The sequence below is a fragment of the Microtus oregoni genome, unplaced genomic scaffold, assembly GCF_018167655.1.
Source record: "Microtus oregoni isolate MIOR12 unplaced genomic scaffold, Mior012 000008F_ref0000371, whole genome shotgun sequence".
Taxonomy (NCBI): Eukaryota; Metazoa; Chordata; class Mammalia; order Rodentia; family Cricetidae; genus Microtus; species Microtus oregoni.
Window position 1 is genome coordinate 36,182,213 of NW_024543067.1, and position 20,395 is coordinate 36,202,607.

The 20,395-nt window shown below is 33.9% G+C and overlaps 1 protein-coding gene across 1 annotated transcript; it reads left to right on the forward strand.

Annotated features, from left to right (window-relative positions):
* Positions 1 to 11,882: 11,882 nt before the first annotated feature.
* LOC121451751 (olfactory receptor 7G2-like) lies at positions 11,883 to 12,806 on the forward strand. Its single transcript, XM_041657494.1, has one exon. It carries the CDS (start codon positions 11,883 to 11,885, stop codon positions 12,804 to 12,806), a length of 924 nt encoding a protein of 307 aa, XP_041513428.1.
* Positions 12,807 to 20,395: the final 7,589 nt, after the last annotated feature.

Genomic DNA, 20,395 nt, shown 5'->3' on the forward strand with positions numbered 1-20,395 from the left:
CTCTAATTGTATTCATTCACTCAATCTTGCTCTTTGCCACTGTGGACCTCTATGTTAATCATTATTTACTGCCAATAGAGCAAACGGAATGTTCTCTGGTAAGGGTTGAGTTATGACTTAGTCTCTAGGTATAAGACATTAGAAGTCATTTTTATATTATATCCATTTAGCAGAATAGTATATCCATCTTGTGGAACACAAAATTGTCAACCTTAATAACTAGGTTTGGCAGGGCTAGAAGGTGCTATTTGCCCAACTAGATGGAAAAAACTAAGATCCCTGCAAAATATAATAATGACTTGTATAAAAGAAAGTACACACTGATGCAATAATGATACAAACATTGTGCAAATTACAAACCACTTTCTGACTAAATTTAAGTGTTGTTCCACAAGATGGAACCCATACTTGACAAAATTGTTTTTCTAAGAACCTGTGACTAGACAGGGGTGAGGTCTTTGGTTTAGTGCCAGTACAACATCTCCATAATCTTTGACTCTCTGTCTTCATAAATATTTATCTTTATTCATGGTTTTCTTTGCTATGGTACCCTCCAACCTGCTACCCCAATTTGACCCTTCGTATTCCACTATTCCCTTTTGAGATTTTCTTTCAGCTTTTAATAGACCCCTGAAAGACAGTCCTACAGTCTTTTACTAATTATTTAACCACTCTGTATATTAAAAAAGAAAAACATATGTACTTGAAGTTCAAAGCTAACATGTAGAAAAGAGAGAATACATGCGACCTTTATTTTTCTGAATCTGGGTTAACTCATTTAGAGTGATCATTTCAAGATCATTACTTTACCTAGGAATTATATTTTAACTTATTTTATTGTGTAAATATAGCACATTTTCATTATCCATTCATAAGTCTTAGATGTACTCGAGGTTTACATACTTTAGCTACTGTGAATAGAATATCCAACAGCATGCATGAAGAGTTATCTCTTTAATAACATATAGTTTTTTGGGTATATGCCCAAGAATAGAATAACTGGATAATGTAGTAGATATTTACTTAGATTTTTATCTTAATTCATTTATGTATGCTTTTTAGAGAGTGGGTTTCTCTTTGTAGCCCTGGATGTTGTGGAACTTACTGCATAGACCAGGCTGACCTCAAGATCACAAAAATCTGCCTGCCTCAGAATACACTTCTGAATGTTGGGATTAAAAGGGTGCACCTCCATGCTTTTGATCATATAGTGAATGTTTATTTAGAGTATTAAAGAACATCCACCATGACTTCCATAGTAGCTGCATTAGATTGTATCTACCAGCAGTTCATAACTGCTTTACTTTCTCTGTATTCCATATTGGTAATTGTGAGTATTTGTTTTCAGTTTTGTGTTTTTTTCCCTGGTCTTATGCACTCAGAGTTTAGTAAGATAAAATTTCAATGTAATATTAGTTTGTACTTTCCTGATGGTTAAGAATGATGAACATTTAAAAAATATTTGTCTTCCCATTGTGTAATTGTGTTTAATTTTGAGAGGCCACCTTCTTCTGTTTCATGGCCTTATTTTGGAATTGAGTTTATTCTCTCTGTCTTTCCATTTTTTTGATATTTACTAAGAGTTTCTTGCATATTCTAGAAACTGCCCCTCTGTCAGATGCATAAAACTTGAAGATTTATTTTCTACTCCTTTTGTAGTTGATCCTCTCATTTGAATAATGATGTCCTATGTGGTATAGGAACAATTATTTTCATGTGTTCTTATTTGTCATTTTTGATCTTTTGAATTTTCCGTCTGGATCTTGCTCACAAAGTCCTTTCTGATGACATGATTTCAAGAATATTTCTTAATCTTCACTTTGTTAGGCTTAGGGTATCAAATATTAGGTTGAGATCCTTGATCCATTTCAAGTAACATTTTGTGTGATGTGAGTGATTAGGACAGAGTTTCATTATTCTACATGCATCTCTCTAATTTTAGCAATACCAACTTTTGAAGTTGCTGGGGATTTTCTAAGTATATATTGCTAGTCTCTTTGTCAAAAATAAGACTGATGATGTAAACATGTGAGTTTATGTGTGTGCAACCAATTTTCTTTTATTAATCAATGAATCTGTTTTATGATGTTCCCATAGTTGTTTTAATTCTGTAGGCCTGTAGTATAACTTAAAACCTTGTATTATAACATACATTCAAAAGATTTGTTTTTCCCACTCAAGGATTTTTCTCCTCTCATTTTTTATTTTCACATAAAATTAAAGTTTTTTTGTTTTTATTTTGTTTTCATTTTCAGCTGCTAAGAAGAATTTCACTGATATATTCATGGGAGACTCCAACCAGTAAAGCCAACAGACTAATGGCACATCTTTGTATCTTCTTCTGTTCCTCCAAATATAATCCCTGAGTCTCATCCCTAGATCTTCAGCAGAATCGCTGCTGAGGCTTCCCTTCATCCTCTTCCCCCATCTCCAGTGAATCACACAGAATTTCCTCTTTTAACTTCCCTTCCCCTACTCATTGCTTTTATCCCAAACCTCAACTCTAGCTGTCACTTCATGAGAACAATCAGTCCCCTCTAGCCAGGGAAGCAGGTAGGCTAACTGCATATTGTCAACTCTCCTTTCATTCATCCAAGTCAAGTTTTTTATTCTCACCCCTGTCATTGCTGTCATTGTAGAAGACCTTATGTGTGGTCTCTACTCATTCTCTTCCCCCACTTACAGGGGACTAAGCAGATCATGGTGAATCCTTCTGTTCATGCCCTCAGTCCCAATTCTGGAAAAAAAGTGAGGTTAACCCAAGCTAAAACAGAAACACTATGCTTTTGATGTCCTTGAAGTACTACCATAGCAATCATCTTCATTAAATGTACTAACAGAACATTCGATTATTGAGAAATCCCAAGTGGCACATAAATGTTCCTCATGTTCTCATATGTAGATCCTATCTTTGCACAGTGTGTGTGTTGGGGGGTATGTATGTGAGACAGACAGTGAGAGAGAGAGAAAGGGAGAGTGAGAGAGAGAATGGTGTGCATACACGTATCAACAATAATTGATGAAAATATGTTATGAATTTGAAATGGAGTAGATAGAAGCATGAAGGGACTAAGGAGAGATATACATTATTAATATAATATTCATGAATATAATTCTTGAAAATTAATTTATTTTCAATTAACTTCTAGAACACAAACTGATTTAGTTCAATGATATGTCTCCAATACTGTCCATATTTCCTTGATAGAGAAAAGAGGAGAAAGAGGAAAGATATCAGAAAGAGGGAGAATAAATGATGTGAAACAAAAGACCCATGAACACATTTTTCCCCTATTCTTAAAAATAGATTATTTCTCATACAATAATTCCCGATAACAGTTTCTGCTCTCTTTACTCCTCATATTTTCTCTCCATCTCTCCTTTCATTAATTAGAAGAGAACATGCTTCTAAGAGAACAACCATGCATAATAAACAAAATAAAATAAGATGACATAAAAACCATTACATCCATGTTGAAAAACTGCAAGTCAGTAGAAAAAAAGGAGCTCAATGAGAAGTCACAGGAACCAGAGACCCACTTGTTCACACATTCAGGTCCCATACTAAGCTACAATATGCATATATGTCAAAGAAACTGTTACAGATCTACCCCTGGACCTGTGATTGTTGAATTAGTCTCTGAGCTTTAATAAGTTTTTCTCAGTTTATTTAGAGGGCCCTGTTTTTCTGGTAACCTTCATGCCCACTGGCTTTGTAGTGCAAGCTGAACTTGGTAATAGTGAGACCTCCAGAAGTTCTTTGTGTGTGTGTCTTCAGGATTATTTTACCTATCCTGTTTCTGTTTGATCGGTTTATTGTATATGCACACATATGTATGTTTGTGTGTGTATGTGTGTATTTATAGCTTTTCATATGGAGCTGAGATGTGTCATTTCAAGATACATCTGTGAAAAAAATGTGTTGGAATTTTGATGAGAAGTGCATTGAATCTTTAGATTGCTTTTGGTATGATGGTCATATTTACTATGTTAATCCTTCTGATATATTTTTCCATTTCTTTCTTCAAAGTCTTAACATTTTTATCATTACATGTCTTTCACTTCCTTGGTTAAAATTACCCCAAGATATATTGTTTGAGGACATTGTGAAAGATGTTGTCTTTCTGATTTCTTTCTCAGGGTGCCTATCACTTGTATTTAAGAAGTCTAATTATTTCTATGAGTTAGTTTCACATCAAGCTACTTTGCTGAAAAGTTTATGTACAGTAGGTTTTCTCTGCTGGAATTTTGGGGGTTACTTATATTTATACCTATAAATAAAAATATTTTGATTTCTTGCTTTCTAATTTGTATCCCCTTTATTTCCATCCGTTGTCTTATTGCTCTATCTAAGACTTCAGGTACTGTATTGAATTGGTATAGAGATAGCAGACAATTTGTCTTACTGATTTTAGTAGAATTGTTTTTAGTTATTCTCTCCAGAGTTTTATCATGAAGGGATGCTAAATTTTGTCAAAAGTCTTTTCTTAATCTTTGAGGTGATCATGTTTTTTTTTCTTTCGACATAATCAATATGTAAAAAATTTAATAATTCACAGCTATCTGCACATGAGCTATTAAAATCTGAACTGGGTATTGCATACTATAAATTGTGATTTCCAATTTATTCTCTACATCCAAATTGTACTAATTGACCCTTTAAAACATTAAAAATTTCTGTTTCCTTCAAGTATTTGCATATACATTCATATTAAGTACATACACATACTGCATATCAGAGATACATCTGAGTCAACATACACATAATAACATTCCTATATAAATGGCACCCATGTAGGCAACTGCATCCACGTAAAACCTGAGAGAGCTTGGGAAGTAATTCTAGACAAAAAAGAATAGAGTTAAGCACAGCTTATTGATAGCAGCATTTTCTCAGGTGGGCTCTGTTTGCTAGAGGCAAATGTGTCTCATTTAAGAGAGGCTTTCTGACTGAGCTTTAGCTGTGAAACCTTGTAGCTTTTTTAAGAGGTCCAGCCACTAAACACTTAATGGTGTTGATAAAAAGCTGACTGCATGCTTTTTGATTTTCAGCCATAGCAGTAAAAAGCCACACCATTTTAAAATGCTGGCTTTTTGGGCCATCCTGCCAGGATAAACTCTGACTCTTTCAGGCAGGTGGTCTGATTACAGAGCATTTAAATGTGGTTTGTGAGCACACTGCTGCAGCTTGCTTGCTGGCAGGGACCTTGAAACACCATAGAGTTGTGGCAATAAACATGGTTAAAGCCGGTTCCTATGCCATGAGGCTGGAATCTCAATAAGCTAAGAAATGGGATGGATCCAACCATCAATGCCACAGCTTTAAACTTAGCTATATTGCCTAGCAACTTAAAGACTCATGTGGTCAAAATAAGAGAGATATACACTAAAGAGAGAGTCAAAGATGAATAAAACCTCTAAATGGTTTATAGTATGTTAAACATATATGCAGGCTAAAGGTTAAATTCCTTAAAAAAGAGAGTAATTGGGTGTGGTGGCACACACCTTTAATCCCAACACTTGGGAGGCAGAGGTATAGAGGCCTCTGTGAGTTCAAGGTGTGATGGCACACACCTTTAACCCAGGTACTTGGGAAGCAGAGGCAGGAAGATCTCTGTGTGTTCAAGGACAGCATGGTCTACAGAGGGAGTTCCAGAACAACCAAAGATACACAGAGAACCTGTCTCAAAAGCCAGAACTTAAAAGTAAAAATAAAAGAGATAGAGGTTAAAACAAAGCCACATAAAGATGGAAAATACACAGAGAGTCTGGATACTGTATATTATTATGTTGTCTTTGAATTGTTTGAATGCTGAGGAAGGAGAAATAGCTGCTAAAAAATATTTATTTATAAATGCTGCCAAATTAATCCAAGATAGGTATTTTGAGAATACCTTGACTTTAAAATTGAAGTCAAAAGATATGTTACTTTGGAGAAGTAGATTTTCTTTTATTTCCACAGGAAATGAGAGGCTGTGGATTCATTCTGAGTTAAGAAAAATCAGGTTTGATCAAGGAAGACCACCTGAGAAATCTCCAGTAGGAACAGAAGGTGCAGATGTCTGAGTTCTACGTCCAGAACAGATTCAAAATTGCTGCCTGAGATGACCAAGACTCACAGCATAATCCAACCATGACTTGATTATAATTCTAAATTTTCGTTAGGTCCCCATAATATTTTCAGTGCCCCAACCAGCAGGAAGTAGCCTGGAAAACTACACCCACATTCCCCAAAATGGACTATGGATATTTTTCTTTGTTTAGACTGTTGGTTACAAGTTGTTATGGCTGATGGTCAGGAGAAAAGCTAAATAAAAGATATTAGATTTAGAGTTTTTTTTTTAAAGAGGGGGGAGTGGTGTGGGACAGTGGTGTGTTTTCTGTCAATTATATTTTAAATAAATGCCGATTGGCCAGTAGCCAGGCAGGAAGAATAAGTGGGACAACCAGACAGGAAGTAGAAGCAGGTCAATGGGAACAGAATAATTCTGGGAAGAGGATAGACTCCTGGCCCATCCCCAGAGCAGGCAAATTGTAACTGCCTTACTGAAAAAAAAAAAAAACAAGCCACGTGGCTAACATAGACAAGAATAATGGGTTAATATAAGTTAAAAGAGTTAATAAGAAGACTGAGCTAGTGGGCCAATCAGTTTATAGTTAATGTAGACCTCTGTGTGATTTATTTGGGACTTAAGGACTGTGGGAACCAGGCAGGACGGAAAACCTCAGACAACAATTTGAGATTTAAAATTTGGAATAAAATCTTATAAGTACAGTAGAACAATCAAATAAAAGAATATCAATACTTAAAGATAAAGTAAAGATATTAGATAACACAAACAAAAGACCTGAAAATTGCATGTAGATACAGATACACAAGTTTCAGAATTGTGTGACACCATAAAAGTGACAAAAACTTCTATTTCTAGGCAGAATGGTAGAAGAAACCCAGACCAATGACATTCACCAGATCTACATCAGATAATAGAGGAAGTTTCCCCAAATTAACAAAAGGCATACATGTTTAGAAAAATGAAGCACACTGGATATAAAATAGAAATAACTAGAAAGCAACTCCAAAAGTATATTATAATTAAAACTCCATACATATGTGTGTGTAAATGTGTCAATATAATCAATATATATACATATACACGCACATATATATACATACACATATAAATACATACACAGACTCATATATATACACACAATATATATACACTTGTATATATGTATGTATATATATATATATAAGATTATTGAAAAAGGAAGCAGAAAAACAGAAGTCATATATACATCAAAACTCATCTGACACGTAGTTGAATACTTAATGACATATTGAAAAGCCCAAAGAGCATAAATCAACTTACTTAAAGTTCTCATGGACATAATTTATAATCTGGAATACTGTGCCCAGGAGAGTCATCAGGCATAGTTGAAGAAGAAAAAAATCTGCCCATAAAATAAATAGGCTAAAAGAACTTTTGTCTTCAAAACCAGCCACATATAGAATACTATGTGTAATACTTCCAAAGAAAGAATTATGCAAAACAAAGAGACTAACGCAAAACACGTGAAGCTGTTACTACTAAAAAAACAAACTCTGTCTAAGAACACAAAAAACAAGAGAGAACAAATTAACTGCAATTGATAAGTAATTTTCAATTCTAACTTTATATATTGATGTGCTTGTGGCAGACAGATGCAAGTCAGTTGTGTCTTTCTCCCCATACATGTATCCAACCTATAATTCCAATCCATTATAGTAGACTCTGGAAAGAGAATTATAAGTTCCAGGTAAATCTAATCTCAGTAGCAATAAGTTGTTAGTTTTAAAAATTGCTGAGACTTATTGCAAAAATAGCACTCACTTCATTCTCTGACAGCATTGGTAAGAGCTTCCAAGTCTGGTTATTTACAAGAGATAAGATCAGTTACATCTACTTAGTTTTAATGACTATATCATATTTTAAAAACCAGACATGTCTAAATAAACTTTGATTTTCTAATGTATTTCTGAATGTATTTCTATACATTTGGTCAGTTATTACTTTTATCATTGTCCTTAGAAATTTTAATTATATATATATATATATATATTTGTTATTTTTTTATTCATTTTACTGAGCTATACATTTTTTTCCAGCTCACCCCCCTTCTACTCTCCTTCTCTTCAACCTTCTCCCATGGTCCCAATGCTCCAAATTTACTCAAGAGATCTTGTCTTTTTCTACTTCCATGTAGATAGTTCTACATCTCTCTCTCCCTCAAGATCCTCATTGTTGTCTAGATTCTCTGGATTTGTGATCTGGAAGTTAGTTGTCTTTGCTTTATGTCTAAAAGTAACTTAGGAGTGAGTACATATGATATTTGTCCTTCTGGGTCTGGGTTACCTCACTCAATATGATGTTTTCTAGATCCATCCATTTGCCTGCACATTTCAAGATGTCATTATTTTCTCTGCTATGTAGTACTCCATTGTTTAATGTATCACAATTTTCTTATCTATTCTTTGGTCAAGGGGCATTTAGGTTTTCCAGGTTCTGGCTATGATACACAATGCTGCTATGAACATAGCTGAGCACACGTTCTTTTGGTACAATTTAGCATGTTTTCGGTATATGGTCAATTTTTCAGAACGTTCATGATGTGCTGAGAAGAAGGTATATTGTTTTTTGTTTGGATGGAATGTTCTATATCTGTCTGTTAAGTCCATTTGAGTCATAACAACTGTTAGTTCTCTTATTTATCTATTATATTTTTGTCTGACAGACCTGTCTACTCCCTTAGCGATTGTTCCCTTGTACCTGCTCCAGTGTAGCTTACTATCTCTGGCCTGTTGTAGCCTAGGTCACTGGCTCAGTCCTGTTTCTGTAAATGACCCTGGTCTGGGTCTTCTCCTGGTTTGGACTTGGTTCTTCAATGGTTTCTGGCTCCAGGCTATGCCCTCAAAGTTTCCAAAACTAATGTGTTCCAGGACACAACAATATATACATCTTTAATTCTCATCATATGCAAACTTTAAAAAACTTGCTCATAACTCATATAACTATTTTGTCTTCATACATACACCCTTTTTAATAAAACATGTTTATGTTTATATAATTTATATAATTTTACTTGCATGATTTAACATTTTCTTTTACTTAATTTAATAATACCAGAGGCACAATAATATTAAAAATGTTTTTTCTACTGTTGTGAGAGTTTCTTTATGGGAATATAGGTGGTGAGGTTAAGTATTAATGGTGCTTTATGAATGATTTTCAAAAAGTATAAAATTGTAACATTTTAAGTCATTGCTGAAGTTCAAATATTGATATTACAGAATCTATAACAGTTATCTCTTGCTCCCTCCCCTCGGTCTGGAAATTATAGTTCAAATGATACAGTTTTATGGGATGAAATATGTTAGAGAAAATAGCAAGTTCTATATTTCCAATGTATAAATGATACATCTATTCTGTTTCATAGTAATGTTCTTTGGTGAAATGATATGGATAAATGTCTTCCACTAAAGTATATTTAACACCCTCATTTTAACAATATACAAAGAAATATTAGCATATTTATGTTCAGAGTATAAAATTTTTAAATATTTAAAAAGCATGCATAATTATATTGTCCAATTTAGCATAATAACATTTTCACTGTCATAGAAAATGTTTAGTGTATCAATAACTGTTTAATGAGGGTTTAGGGATAATAATTGTGACATTATATATAATGACTGTGAAATGGAGAAAAACAGACATAATAATTACAAGATGGAAATATAATCAAACCCCAGGTGTCAGGAGGGCAGCCATACTATTTTACTTTACCCCCTGTGTTTAAGAAAATAAAGTTACAATACATAGCTGGCCTAATGAGGACCTTTGGATATTTTGTCCCTGGAGATACAGAAGCTATAGGAGTTATCCTGTGATAACAGATGCAACATATCTGTCCCAGGTAGACACCAACACATATATAACCTTCTTGAGGTGAATCTCCCTAGCAAAGAAGTAATGACTCTAATTCTTTGCTTTACAAGAACACATCTTCTGTCGTCAATAACAAGGTACACTATTGAGTCCTACTGTTCTTGAGACTAACCATGTAATGTAAAGTTCCTTATTTACAAAGTGAGTTTAGGTATGTTTCATTATCTAAATCATTCATACTTAAATTCATGCTAATTCCTATATATTTATTACAAACTCTGATCATAGAATGCTGTGTTCAATGATATTTCTTTATTATTATTCTACGAGACTATCCTTGTCACAAGTGATTTTTTACAGGCAGGCACATCTCTGATATTTGTCATGGTCTTGATAGGAATAGTCCCCTCTTTCTTCTTTTCTAAAACTTCTCCCCTTTATTGCCGCTTTTATATCAATGAATAATACATTCTGTGTAGTATATAGTTGTAAGAAAAATATGAAAACTTGAGTAAAAGTTATGGAAGAATACTACAATCTGTTCACTGAACTAAGGAATTTATTTCCCTTCATGCATGTTGAGCCCAGCACATCGCACATTCTCTGCAAGCACTGCTACCTTCAAAGTAATTTACGGTAAATGTTTCTCTTTGTGAAATATTCTTAGAGATGATTTTCCTAGATTTGTTGAATATAATTTTTTAAAAATTTTATATGCTTAAGTTACATGAGGAGAGCATGGATTATACACATAAATTTCCAACTGATTAATTCAATCAAAGTTGTTAACAGTTTATGATATATATCCTACTGTGGAAATCTGGATGTTTGTCTATCTCTTATCCAGAGCTTTTAAGTTTGATACTCCATCAAATAATCTATATCATAGCTACTTCTGTTTTCCTTGAAAACAGAGATCATGCCATACAGAATCATCCACCCTAGGTAACCAGTATTCTTTAAAAGGTTCATATAATCCTGTCATCTAGAAACTTTATCCTTTCTAAATATGACAGACAATACTGTTTGTAAGTTAAATCCCTTTGTTTGATTTTCTATATATTTGTTATGTTCTTTCATTCATTTTTAAAAAACAAAATGTCATATTTTAGCTAATTAGAACTCCCTAATATGAAACAGAGAATCTCATAGATAACATTTTACAGTTTCTCTTAGAATTAACTTGTAAAGGAGATGGGATATATTTCTCTCTGGGCTGTAATAAGGATGAACTCTAATTCTACTTTCCAATGTTGACAAAAATCTATTTTGGTAGTAAATAAGATCTTTCTATTGTACTTTAATTCATGGTTAGTTGGGTATATATAGACATGTATATAAATATACTTATATGTGTACAATAACTGTATAACTGTTAATGAAAAAGAAGGCCGTGAATATGAAAACAAGAAAGGAGGGACAGGTCAGAAGGTTTGAAATGAGGATGGTGAGGTAAATACCATGTAACTATACAATAATCTCAAAAAACATCCTGTGGTTTGGGAAATTTTTATAAGAAAGTTTACATAATATTTGCTCATCTTTTTTGTATAATTCCATGAATCTTCTGACTAAAAAAGCATGTTTTATATTACACTTATATTTTTACTGGCTTTTACAATACAAAAAAAAACATGTTCTTGAAAAAATCCATAACATTTGCAATAAGAGAAGTGAGGGTTCTATGTAGAGAAAATTACCAGAATAAATAATTTGAATGCTAAACAGCTGCTATAATAAACTAGGTTTTAAAATGATTTATATTTACCTCAAAATAATCATATTCAAAGTACTATGGAGTGCTTGTTAGGACATATACATTGGCCCTTGTATTAAGAGTTTGTTAAGAATAAATATGATTCAGCCAAAGAACTTGTACTTCTAACATCTTCCAACATATTGATTGCCCCTACATTTTATTTCTGTCTGTATTTCAAATAGATTGCCAAAAACATGGGAAGTAAAAACCAAACAGATGTTTCTCACTTCTTTCTTCTGGGACTAACAGATGATCCAAAACTGAAGCCAGTCATATTTTGCCTCTTTTTCTTCATGTACATGGTCGCCATCCTGGGGAATCTGCTTATTATCCTGGCTGTGAGCTCTTACTCCCATTTGCAAACACCTATGTACTTCTTTATCTACAATTTGTCCTTTAATGACATATGCTTAACGTCAACCATTATCCCACACATGTTATTAAATATCCAAACACAGATTCAGAGCATCAGTTATGCAGGCTGCCTCACTCAGGTCTGCCTTGTCTTGTTTTTTGCTGGATTTGAAAGTTGCATTCTTGCAGCAATGGCTTATGATCGATATGTGGCCATTTGCTATCCACTGAGTTACACAATCATCATGAATTCTCACTCATGTGGTTTAATAATTCTCTTTTCCATCCTTATCAGCATTTTGAACATGGGACTTCTTGGTCTCATGGTATTGAGACTATCCTTTTGCACAAACCTGGAAATTTCCTTATTCTTCTGTGAACTTTCTCAAGTCATGAAGCTTGCCTGCTCTGATACCCTTGTTCATAATATTCTGATATATCTTGCAACATTTATATTTGGTGGCATCCCAATCTCTGGTATTATTTTCTCTTATGTCCAAATTGTTCTCTCTGTTTGTAGAATACCTTCAGTGAGAGGGAGATACAAAGCCTTTTCCACTTGTGGGTCTCACTTATCAGTGACCACTTTGTCCTATGGATCAGGGTTGTGGGTTTACATAAACTCTGCAGTTAATAATATTTTACCCAAAAAGGCTTCAGTGGCTTATGTGATGTATACAGTTGTCCCACAAATGCTGAACCCATTTATCTTTAGCCTTAGAAATAAGGACATGAAAGGAATTATGAAAAAATCATCATTATAGTATCTTCTCTTTGATATTTTGATTTTCTTGGATTTGTGTTTCATTATGGAAAATATATGAATGGCAAATCTATTCAAACAATGAATTAATATATAAGATCCATTTAATTGACAAACATGTTTTCCTCTGAAAACCAAAAGAGTTTTTTACAGGGATCTATATTATATATGATATTGATGTGAACAGTTTTGTAGTTTTAAGGACTCTGTTGGCTAAATACCAACATTAGTGAATTCAATATTCATGGTGCATTCATTTTTGGCAATTTATGCCATCCTCACTTTTTGGAAGATTTACTTTGTTTCAAATTATATGTATATGTTTTGTGTTTATCTGTACATATGCATAGGATTCTGGGTACCCGCAGAAAGCCAAGTGGTGGCAGCTTCTCTAGAAATGAAATTACATGCAATTCTATGTTAACTGATATGATTTCTGGAAACTGAACCACATTCTTCTTTAAAAGCAAAACAAGTTTCTAACTGTGATCTGTATCTCTTGATAATGTCTATTTTACCTTATATTCAGTAGATAAAGCAGAGAAGTCAGCGATATTTTATACCACCTACTCTCAGAATATTTATAACAAAAAGTCATAAACAACAAATATCTGACCAACAAAGGATTTTCTAAGGCATGCAGAAAATTTAGAATAATCTCACAACATACATATGTACACATGACAATTTTCAAACAAAAGAAAATCTGGAGAATTTTGAAAATAATTCAAATCTGACTAAGAATACAGTGTTGTTACGGATAGAAGACATCACTGGACCATAAAAGACATTATCATAATTACTGTTTCTCAGATATCAAAGAAAATACGCAATTTAGAAGGACACACCACATATAATGTGATTCTGTTCATCTTCCTAAAGTCTCTTTACGGTTTTCACAGATAGACTGATAGACAAGAACCTAATAATAGTGGCATGACATAAAGTAGGAGATATCACATGGCCTTGGTGTCAGCACTGAAGCATGAGAAAGACAGTCAGCTATCTGCCTCTATAACTAAAATGGTAGTCCCTAAATTCAGATGGTAGTGTGCCATCTGAATAAAACTGTTGAGTTCTCTCATATGAAAATTGCTTTTAGTCTCTGTAGTATTAGTGTTTCAACATCCACAGCTTCTTATTATTTAGACACTTGAATTCCCATGTGAACATGGGGCAACATAAATCCTTAAGGAACACCTACAGGCATTGAATAAGTATTAATTCTATTATTTGATTATTAGGAGGTCAAAAGGATTCCTTCCATTTTGATTCACATTCATTATCTTTCTATTCCAATATTTGGTTTTCATCTTATTTTAAATATCCTTCTTTTTATATATTTTAACAAATACTCCACTAGCCGGTGATTGTGGTGCATGCCTTTAATCCCAGCGCTAAGGAGGCAGAAGCAGGCAGATATTTGTGAGTTCAAGGCCAGCCTGGTCTATAAAAGCTAGTTTCAGGACAGGTTCTAAAGCTACAGAGAAAGCCTGTCTCGACACACCCCCTCAAAAAATATTCCACTAATAATTATAACGTAAATATTTTGGGTCAGTGAAAATTGTTTATTTACGAAGGTAGGTGGTTTTATTAACTGTAAAAATACAAGTAAAAACCTAGTAGATACACGATAAACGTGAAATGCTGAAGACTAACTCTACGGTACATAGTTAATGGTACACCATTATGACTATTCTGTTTAATTGTTACTGGTTTTGGGGATTTAGCTCAGAGGTAGAGTGCTTGCCCATCAAGTGCAAGGCTCTGGGTTCAGTCCTCAGCTTTGAAAAAAAGACAAAATAGCAAAATAATTGTTACTAATACAATTTGTGTGTTCATACAAAAGTCCTATATTTAATCCTAACTATTTTATTGATGTATAGTTTCCCTAAAATAAATGTTATGTTTTATCAATATGGTGGAATAATAGAAAATGACACCCATAGTCTCATGGGGGAGTGGCACTATTAGGAGGTGTTGCCTTTTTAAAGTAGGTGTGGTACTGTTGGAGAAATTTTGTATCATTCTCGCCCTACTGCCTTCAGATCCATATGTAGAGCCCTCAACTCCCCTCCAGCACAATGTCTGCTTGCATTCCACCATGTTTCCCATCATGCTGATAAAGGACTAAACCTATGGACTAAACTATACACCAACCTCACTTAACTGTATTATTTTATAAGAGTTACTAAGGTCATGATGTCTTGTCACAGCAATAAAAATCCTAGGACAATCTATATAAAATTATGTATTGTCATATATATATAGACATTTCTATGTAGATCCAAGAACTCATCAACACATTGATACTATATCATTCATAATGTGTGATAATGTTCCTCTGTCAAATATAAAACATTTCTTCTCTAATGTTCTAGCCATCATCAGGCTTATCAATTCTTTTTTTCTTATGAAAAATATTTTTTATTATTTGAAAATTCTCATTTTGTGTTTGGTCATATCTATCTCTTACTTCCTCCTTCCAGTTCCTCTCAAGATGCCTCCAAATTATTGTCTGCTCAACTGTAAACAAAGCAATGGTACCAAACACTCAAAATGAAGGGAACATATCAGACGAGCAGTTCAAAGATATGTAATGGCAAGAAAGAGTCCTACACAATGCTATCTTATGGATATGCCATGCTGTTAAAATCCTGAACTCATAACATCTGTTGCTTCATGTATAATTATGTAAAAATGATAGAAAGTTAGGAGGACAAATGGTAGAAAATTATGGATATCATTATGTTATATATATGTATGAAATTTTCTAAAATGAAAAAAACTAAATAAAACTTCTGAGAAGTTATGGTTCTCCCTTCTACAAGCAAAGAGAATAAGAATGTTGACTTAAAGTTTGTTTCTTTGAAACTCATCTCACTAATTTTAGAATAGCAAGCTAGTATCAAGAAATAAGAAATAAGTATTTGTGATCTGGGTGTTGTGGTTCATGCCTTTAATCCTAGCATTCAAGAGTCTGAGGCAAGCAGATCTCTCTAAGTTCAAGGCCAGCCTGGTGTATGAACCCTCCTCCATCAAATATGGATATACATGTGTGTTCAGTATATATTAATGTATCTGTGGCCATGTAAATATAGCCCAAACAATGTGGAAAGTAGACAAAGAGAGAGTACAGGTGATGAGAAATATGTGAGGTGGACAAAAGGGCACATGGCCACATATCAAGAAGAAAGGATACTGGAGAAGATTGCTTCCATAACAAAGAAATCAGGTATAAGACAGATTTGTAGGTAATGATGTCTAAGGAGTCTATCGAAACACAATTTGTTTTTTTAAAAAACATCTATGATATCAAAGCCCATGTATATTGACTTACAGATTTTTTTTTTTGGCTCCCCTTCGGGGAATCAGATCCCAGTCTCCCGCGTGACAGGCAGGGATACTCACCACTATACTAACGAGGAGACTTACAGATTTTTTTTATAACAGGCAAAAATTAGAAACAAACTAGATGTTCATCCACGGATGAATGAATTTAAAAAATATGGTACTTTTACACAAAGGAATATTACACAGCTGCTGAAAAATGATGTCATGAAATTTGCAGGCAAGTAGAAGAAACTATAAAAATCTTCTTGATTAAGATGCTCAGACAAAAAAAGATGAATATAAAAAACAGTTATATGTTGATATTAGCCTTTAAGTAAATGATAGCCAAGCTTCAATCCATAGACATAGAGAAGTCAGATATAGAGGAAGGGACAGGTGATACACATGAATCTTCCTGGGAGGGAGAAATAAAATAGATTTTTATATGTAAACTGGGGTGGGGGGGATTGCCAAGGGAGGGCCACATGGGTAGTGGCAATGGGGTTTAGGGAGAGAATGGAAGAAGAGACAGCTAGAATTTGAAAGGTTTGGAAACCCAGTGAAGTGCAAACTTCTAAAAAAAATATATGAAGGTGATACTGATGAATTTTCTAAATCATGGAGTAGACATAGTCGCAAAATAAAGTTGTCAGTACTATGACTTGGTTACAATCAATTGAATTGTTAGCCAAAAGGATCCTATGAAATTCCCTAAACAAGCCAAGAACATTACATTGTTCCTCACAACTGAGAAGAGGGCCCCATCACAAGTCATTGCACAAGACATTGAACACAGAGAGGGTGAGATGGTTCGTACACAGAACCGAAACTCCCACATTCTAGTGCCTTTGGTATGGGAAGGTACACTGCAGGCTAACAAAAGAGAAACGTGTGCACAAATACATCCACACAATATTTGATCTATAATGATGTACTGCCTGCAAAATAATGGTGATGCAAAGCTTGTGCTAATAACCAACTAATGTCTGATTTGACTTAAGGCCTGCACCTCAAGATGGGAGCGATAAGCAACACTATATGGGTAACCTAGTAACAGAGACTAAATAATCTAGAGACCTAGATTAAAATGAAAGAAAACTACTAGTCTTAAAAAAGTATTGAGAAAATGACTCCTAATCATATTCTGTTCTACTCTTGAATCAGTACCTTGTTCAAGAATCATCAGAGAAGGTTCCTACTGGAGCAGATGGAAATACGCAGACCAACAGCCAATTATTATAAAGAGAGTGAGAAACCTTGGAAAACAGAGTCCTAAATATAAAGCTTTCATTAAATCTTTCCTCTGAGAACTTATGGAACCCTGTGAAATTTTACTTATTTGACATCCTTGCCAGCAAGTGCTGTCAATTCTGTTATTGGTATTTGTTATTCTGACAGGTGTAAGATAAAACAACAAAGTTGTTCTGACTTAAATTTTCCTGATAAATAAGGATGTTGAACATTTTTCACATTTTTCAGTCATTTGAGTTTTTTATATTTGCAATTCTCTCTTTAGATCTGTATTTCATTTTAATTGGATTATTTATTTTGTATCTAATTTTTTGAGTTCATTATATATTTTGGATATTAGTTCTTTACTTATCAGATATGGAGGTGATAAAAAAACTTTGTTCTATTAGGTAGGCTGCCACATTGAACGACTGTTTCCTTTGGTTTACAAAACTTTTCAGTTTCATGAGGTCCCATTTACTAAGTGGAGATTTTAGTTCCTGCACTGTCTGTGCAATGTTCAGAAAGATGTCACCTATTCTAGTGAATCAAGGCTATTTATTACTTTCTTTTTGATTAGGTTCACTGTATCTAGTTTATGTTGAGATCTTTAATCTAGCTGGATTTGAGTTTTGTGCAAGGTGATGATAATTCTGCATCTATTTGCATTACTCTACATGCAAACATCTGATTTTACAAGAAGCATCTTTTGAAGATCCTTTTTACAGAGCTTATTTCTGGCTTCTTTATCAAAAGTCAGTATCCATACATTTATGGATTTATGTCTTGGAATTAAATTAAAATCCATTGATATTCTTGTCTGTTTTTATGCCAATACCAAGTGGTTTATGTTACTGTAGCTCTGAAGAACAATTTATAATCTGGTGTGGTGAAATTCCAGCAGTTCTTTTATTGTTCATGATTATTTTAGCTATCTGCGATCTTTCTGTTTTTCCATATGAAGTTGAGAATTGTCCTTTCAAGATCTTTGGAGAATTGTGTTGCCAGTTTGGTGTGTATTGCATTGAATCTGAAGGTTGCTTTTGGTTAGGGGTCCATATCTATTATGTTAATCCTATTATTCCTTGAGCAAGGGAAAACTTTTTATCTTTTGATAGCTTAATTCTTCAATGATTTCAATATTAATGTTTGTTTGTTTCATTGGACTTTTTATTTTTTGTTTCTTTTGGAAACAGGACTTCTCTGTGTAGCTCTGGTTGTCCTAGAACTCACTTTACAGACAACAGTAGCCTCAAACACACAGCCTCTGCCTCCTGAGTGCTGGAATTAAAGGCACACCCCACAATACTCAGTTCCAAAAACTTATTTGTATGAGCAATGTTCATGGAGAAAAATAGGGAAATATCATACATTTCACTGTTTATTTATATATATATATATTAAATAATAAATCATATATATTTATATATAGTTAGTGTATATATATGATGACATTCAGTGACTAAATGGACCTCTTTCTTCTTCTTCTTCTTCTTCTTCTTCTTCTTCTTCTTCTTCTTCTTCTTCTTCTTTTTTGAGACAGGGTTTCTCTGTAGCTTTGGAGCCTGTCCTGGAACTAGCTCTTGTAGACCAGGCTGGCCTTGAACTCACAGAGATCTGCCTGCCTCTGCCCCCCAAGTGCTGGGATTAAAGCTGTGTGCCACCTCCACTCAGCCTTTCATTTTATTTAAAGAACTTTAGTTTTTATTTTATATACCAACCCCACTTCTCCCTTCCCCATTCCACCCCCACCCTTTCCTAACCCTCATTCATTCCTCAGAGGTGTAACACCTTTCTTGGGGAAGCAACAAAGTCTGGCATCTCAACAAGTTGAGACATGAACAAGCTATTCTCCCCTGTATGAAGACTGAGCAAGGTATCCCACCATAGGGAATGGACTCAAAAAGTCAGGCGGAGTGTCTTTCTAAGTAAGATGCAAGAATTATACTTAAACTCTCCAGTACATTAAAGGAAATTTGGGTTAGTTGCTTCTAAAGGTAATGTTGTTGAATGTCTCTTGATGATGATTCCTGAACATGCCCACGTATGGATAAAGGGTGTCACAAACCTACCTTGTAACAGTTCACATTCCTGGGAGTTCCTGTTGAAAGAGCAGTTTTGCTATCATGCTTATTTCAAGAGACTTTTCCCTCAAAAATCACAAATGAAGACAATGATTCATGATGATCATTTTCTGACTCAGAGACTGGACATCATTAGGCAGTTTACAATCTTTACCCGTGTTTCAGCACCTCAATTTCATGTGTATATTTTTTTTAATAAATCTTGTTTCCACATAAAATATAAACACTGTCCCTATTTTTACTTCGTTTAAAGGGCCTAATCTGTTATATGTGACTATCAATATTCTTTATATGTGTGAATATACATATAAAACTATAAATACAAATAAATTATAAAAATACAAACCTTTAGGGTTGTCTCTTATTAAATTCCATTAATGTTTACTCGACTCTGATTTGTTATCTACATTTTACACAATAAATTCAAATTCATCTTTAATCATTTCTAACTGTAACAGATGTATCATAGTCTTATTCTTTACTTGTGCTTAGAAGATCCTTTATTAACTCCATTGAGGTTCTGCCAACATCCGCTTAAAGATTCCCCCAAATTAAAATGTTCCTAATCATCCTTTGTGTACTTTTAAGTTTTAATAAAGAAATTTTGTGTTCCTGCTTTTGGATTCATGAGTAGTGAGAAGATCATCTCTTTTGGGAAATGAATATGGAAGATTTAGTGATAAATAAATACAGATAAATAATGTGATAATTGTGAGCTAGTCAAAAAGGATCATCAACTGGCTGAGTAGCAAATATTTCTTCTTTGGTGCAGTGCCGTTCTATAGATTGCATGCTGATGTTATATTTCCATATCTCTAGGAGCCTCAGAATTCAAAGTTCCTTATTACATTATTAATTTTATTGTCATTATAAACTGGAGAGTTCACATAATTAAAGACAACTAAAGCAATATAGAATTAACTTGGTGATTCCCTTTCCATAA

Bases quoted from the DNA above. Each gene is read 5' to 3' on its own strand.
- LOC121451751 (XM_041657494.1), top strand. From the start codon at position 11,883: ATGGGAAGTAAAAACCAAACAGATGTTTCTCACTTCTTTCTTCTGGGA.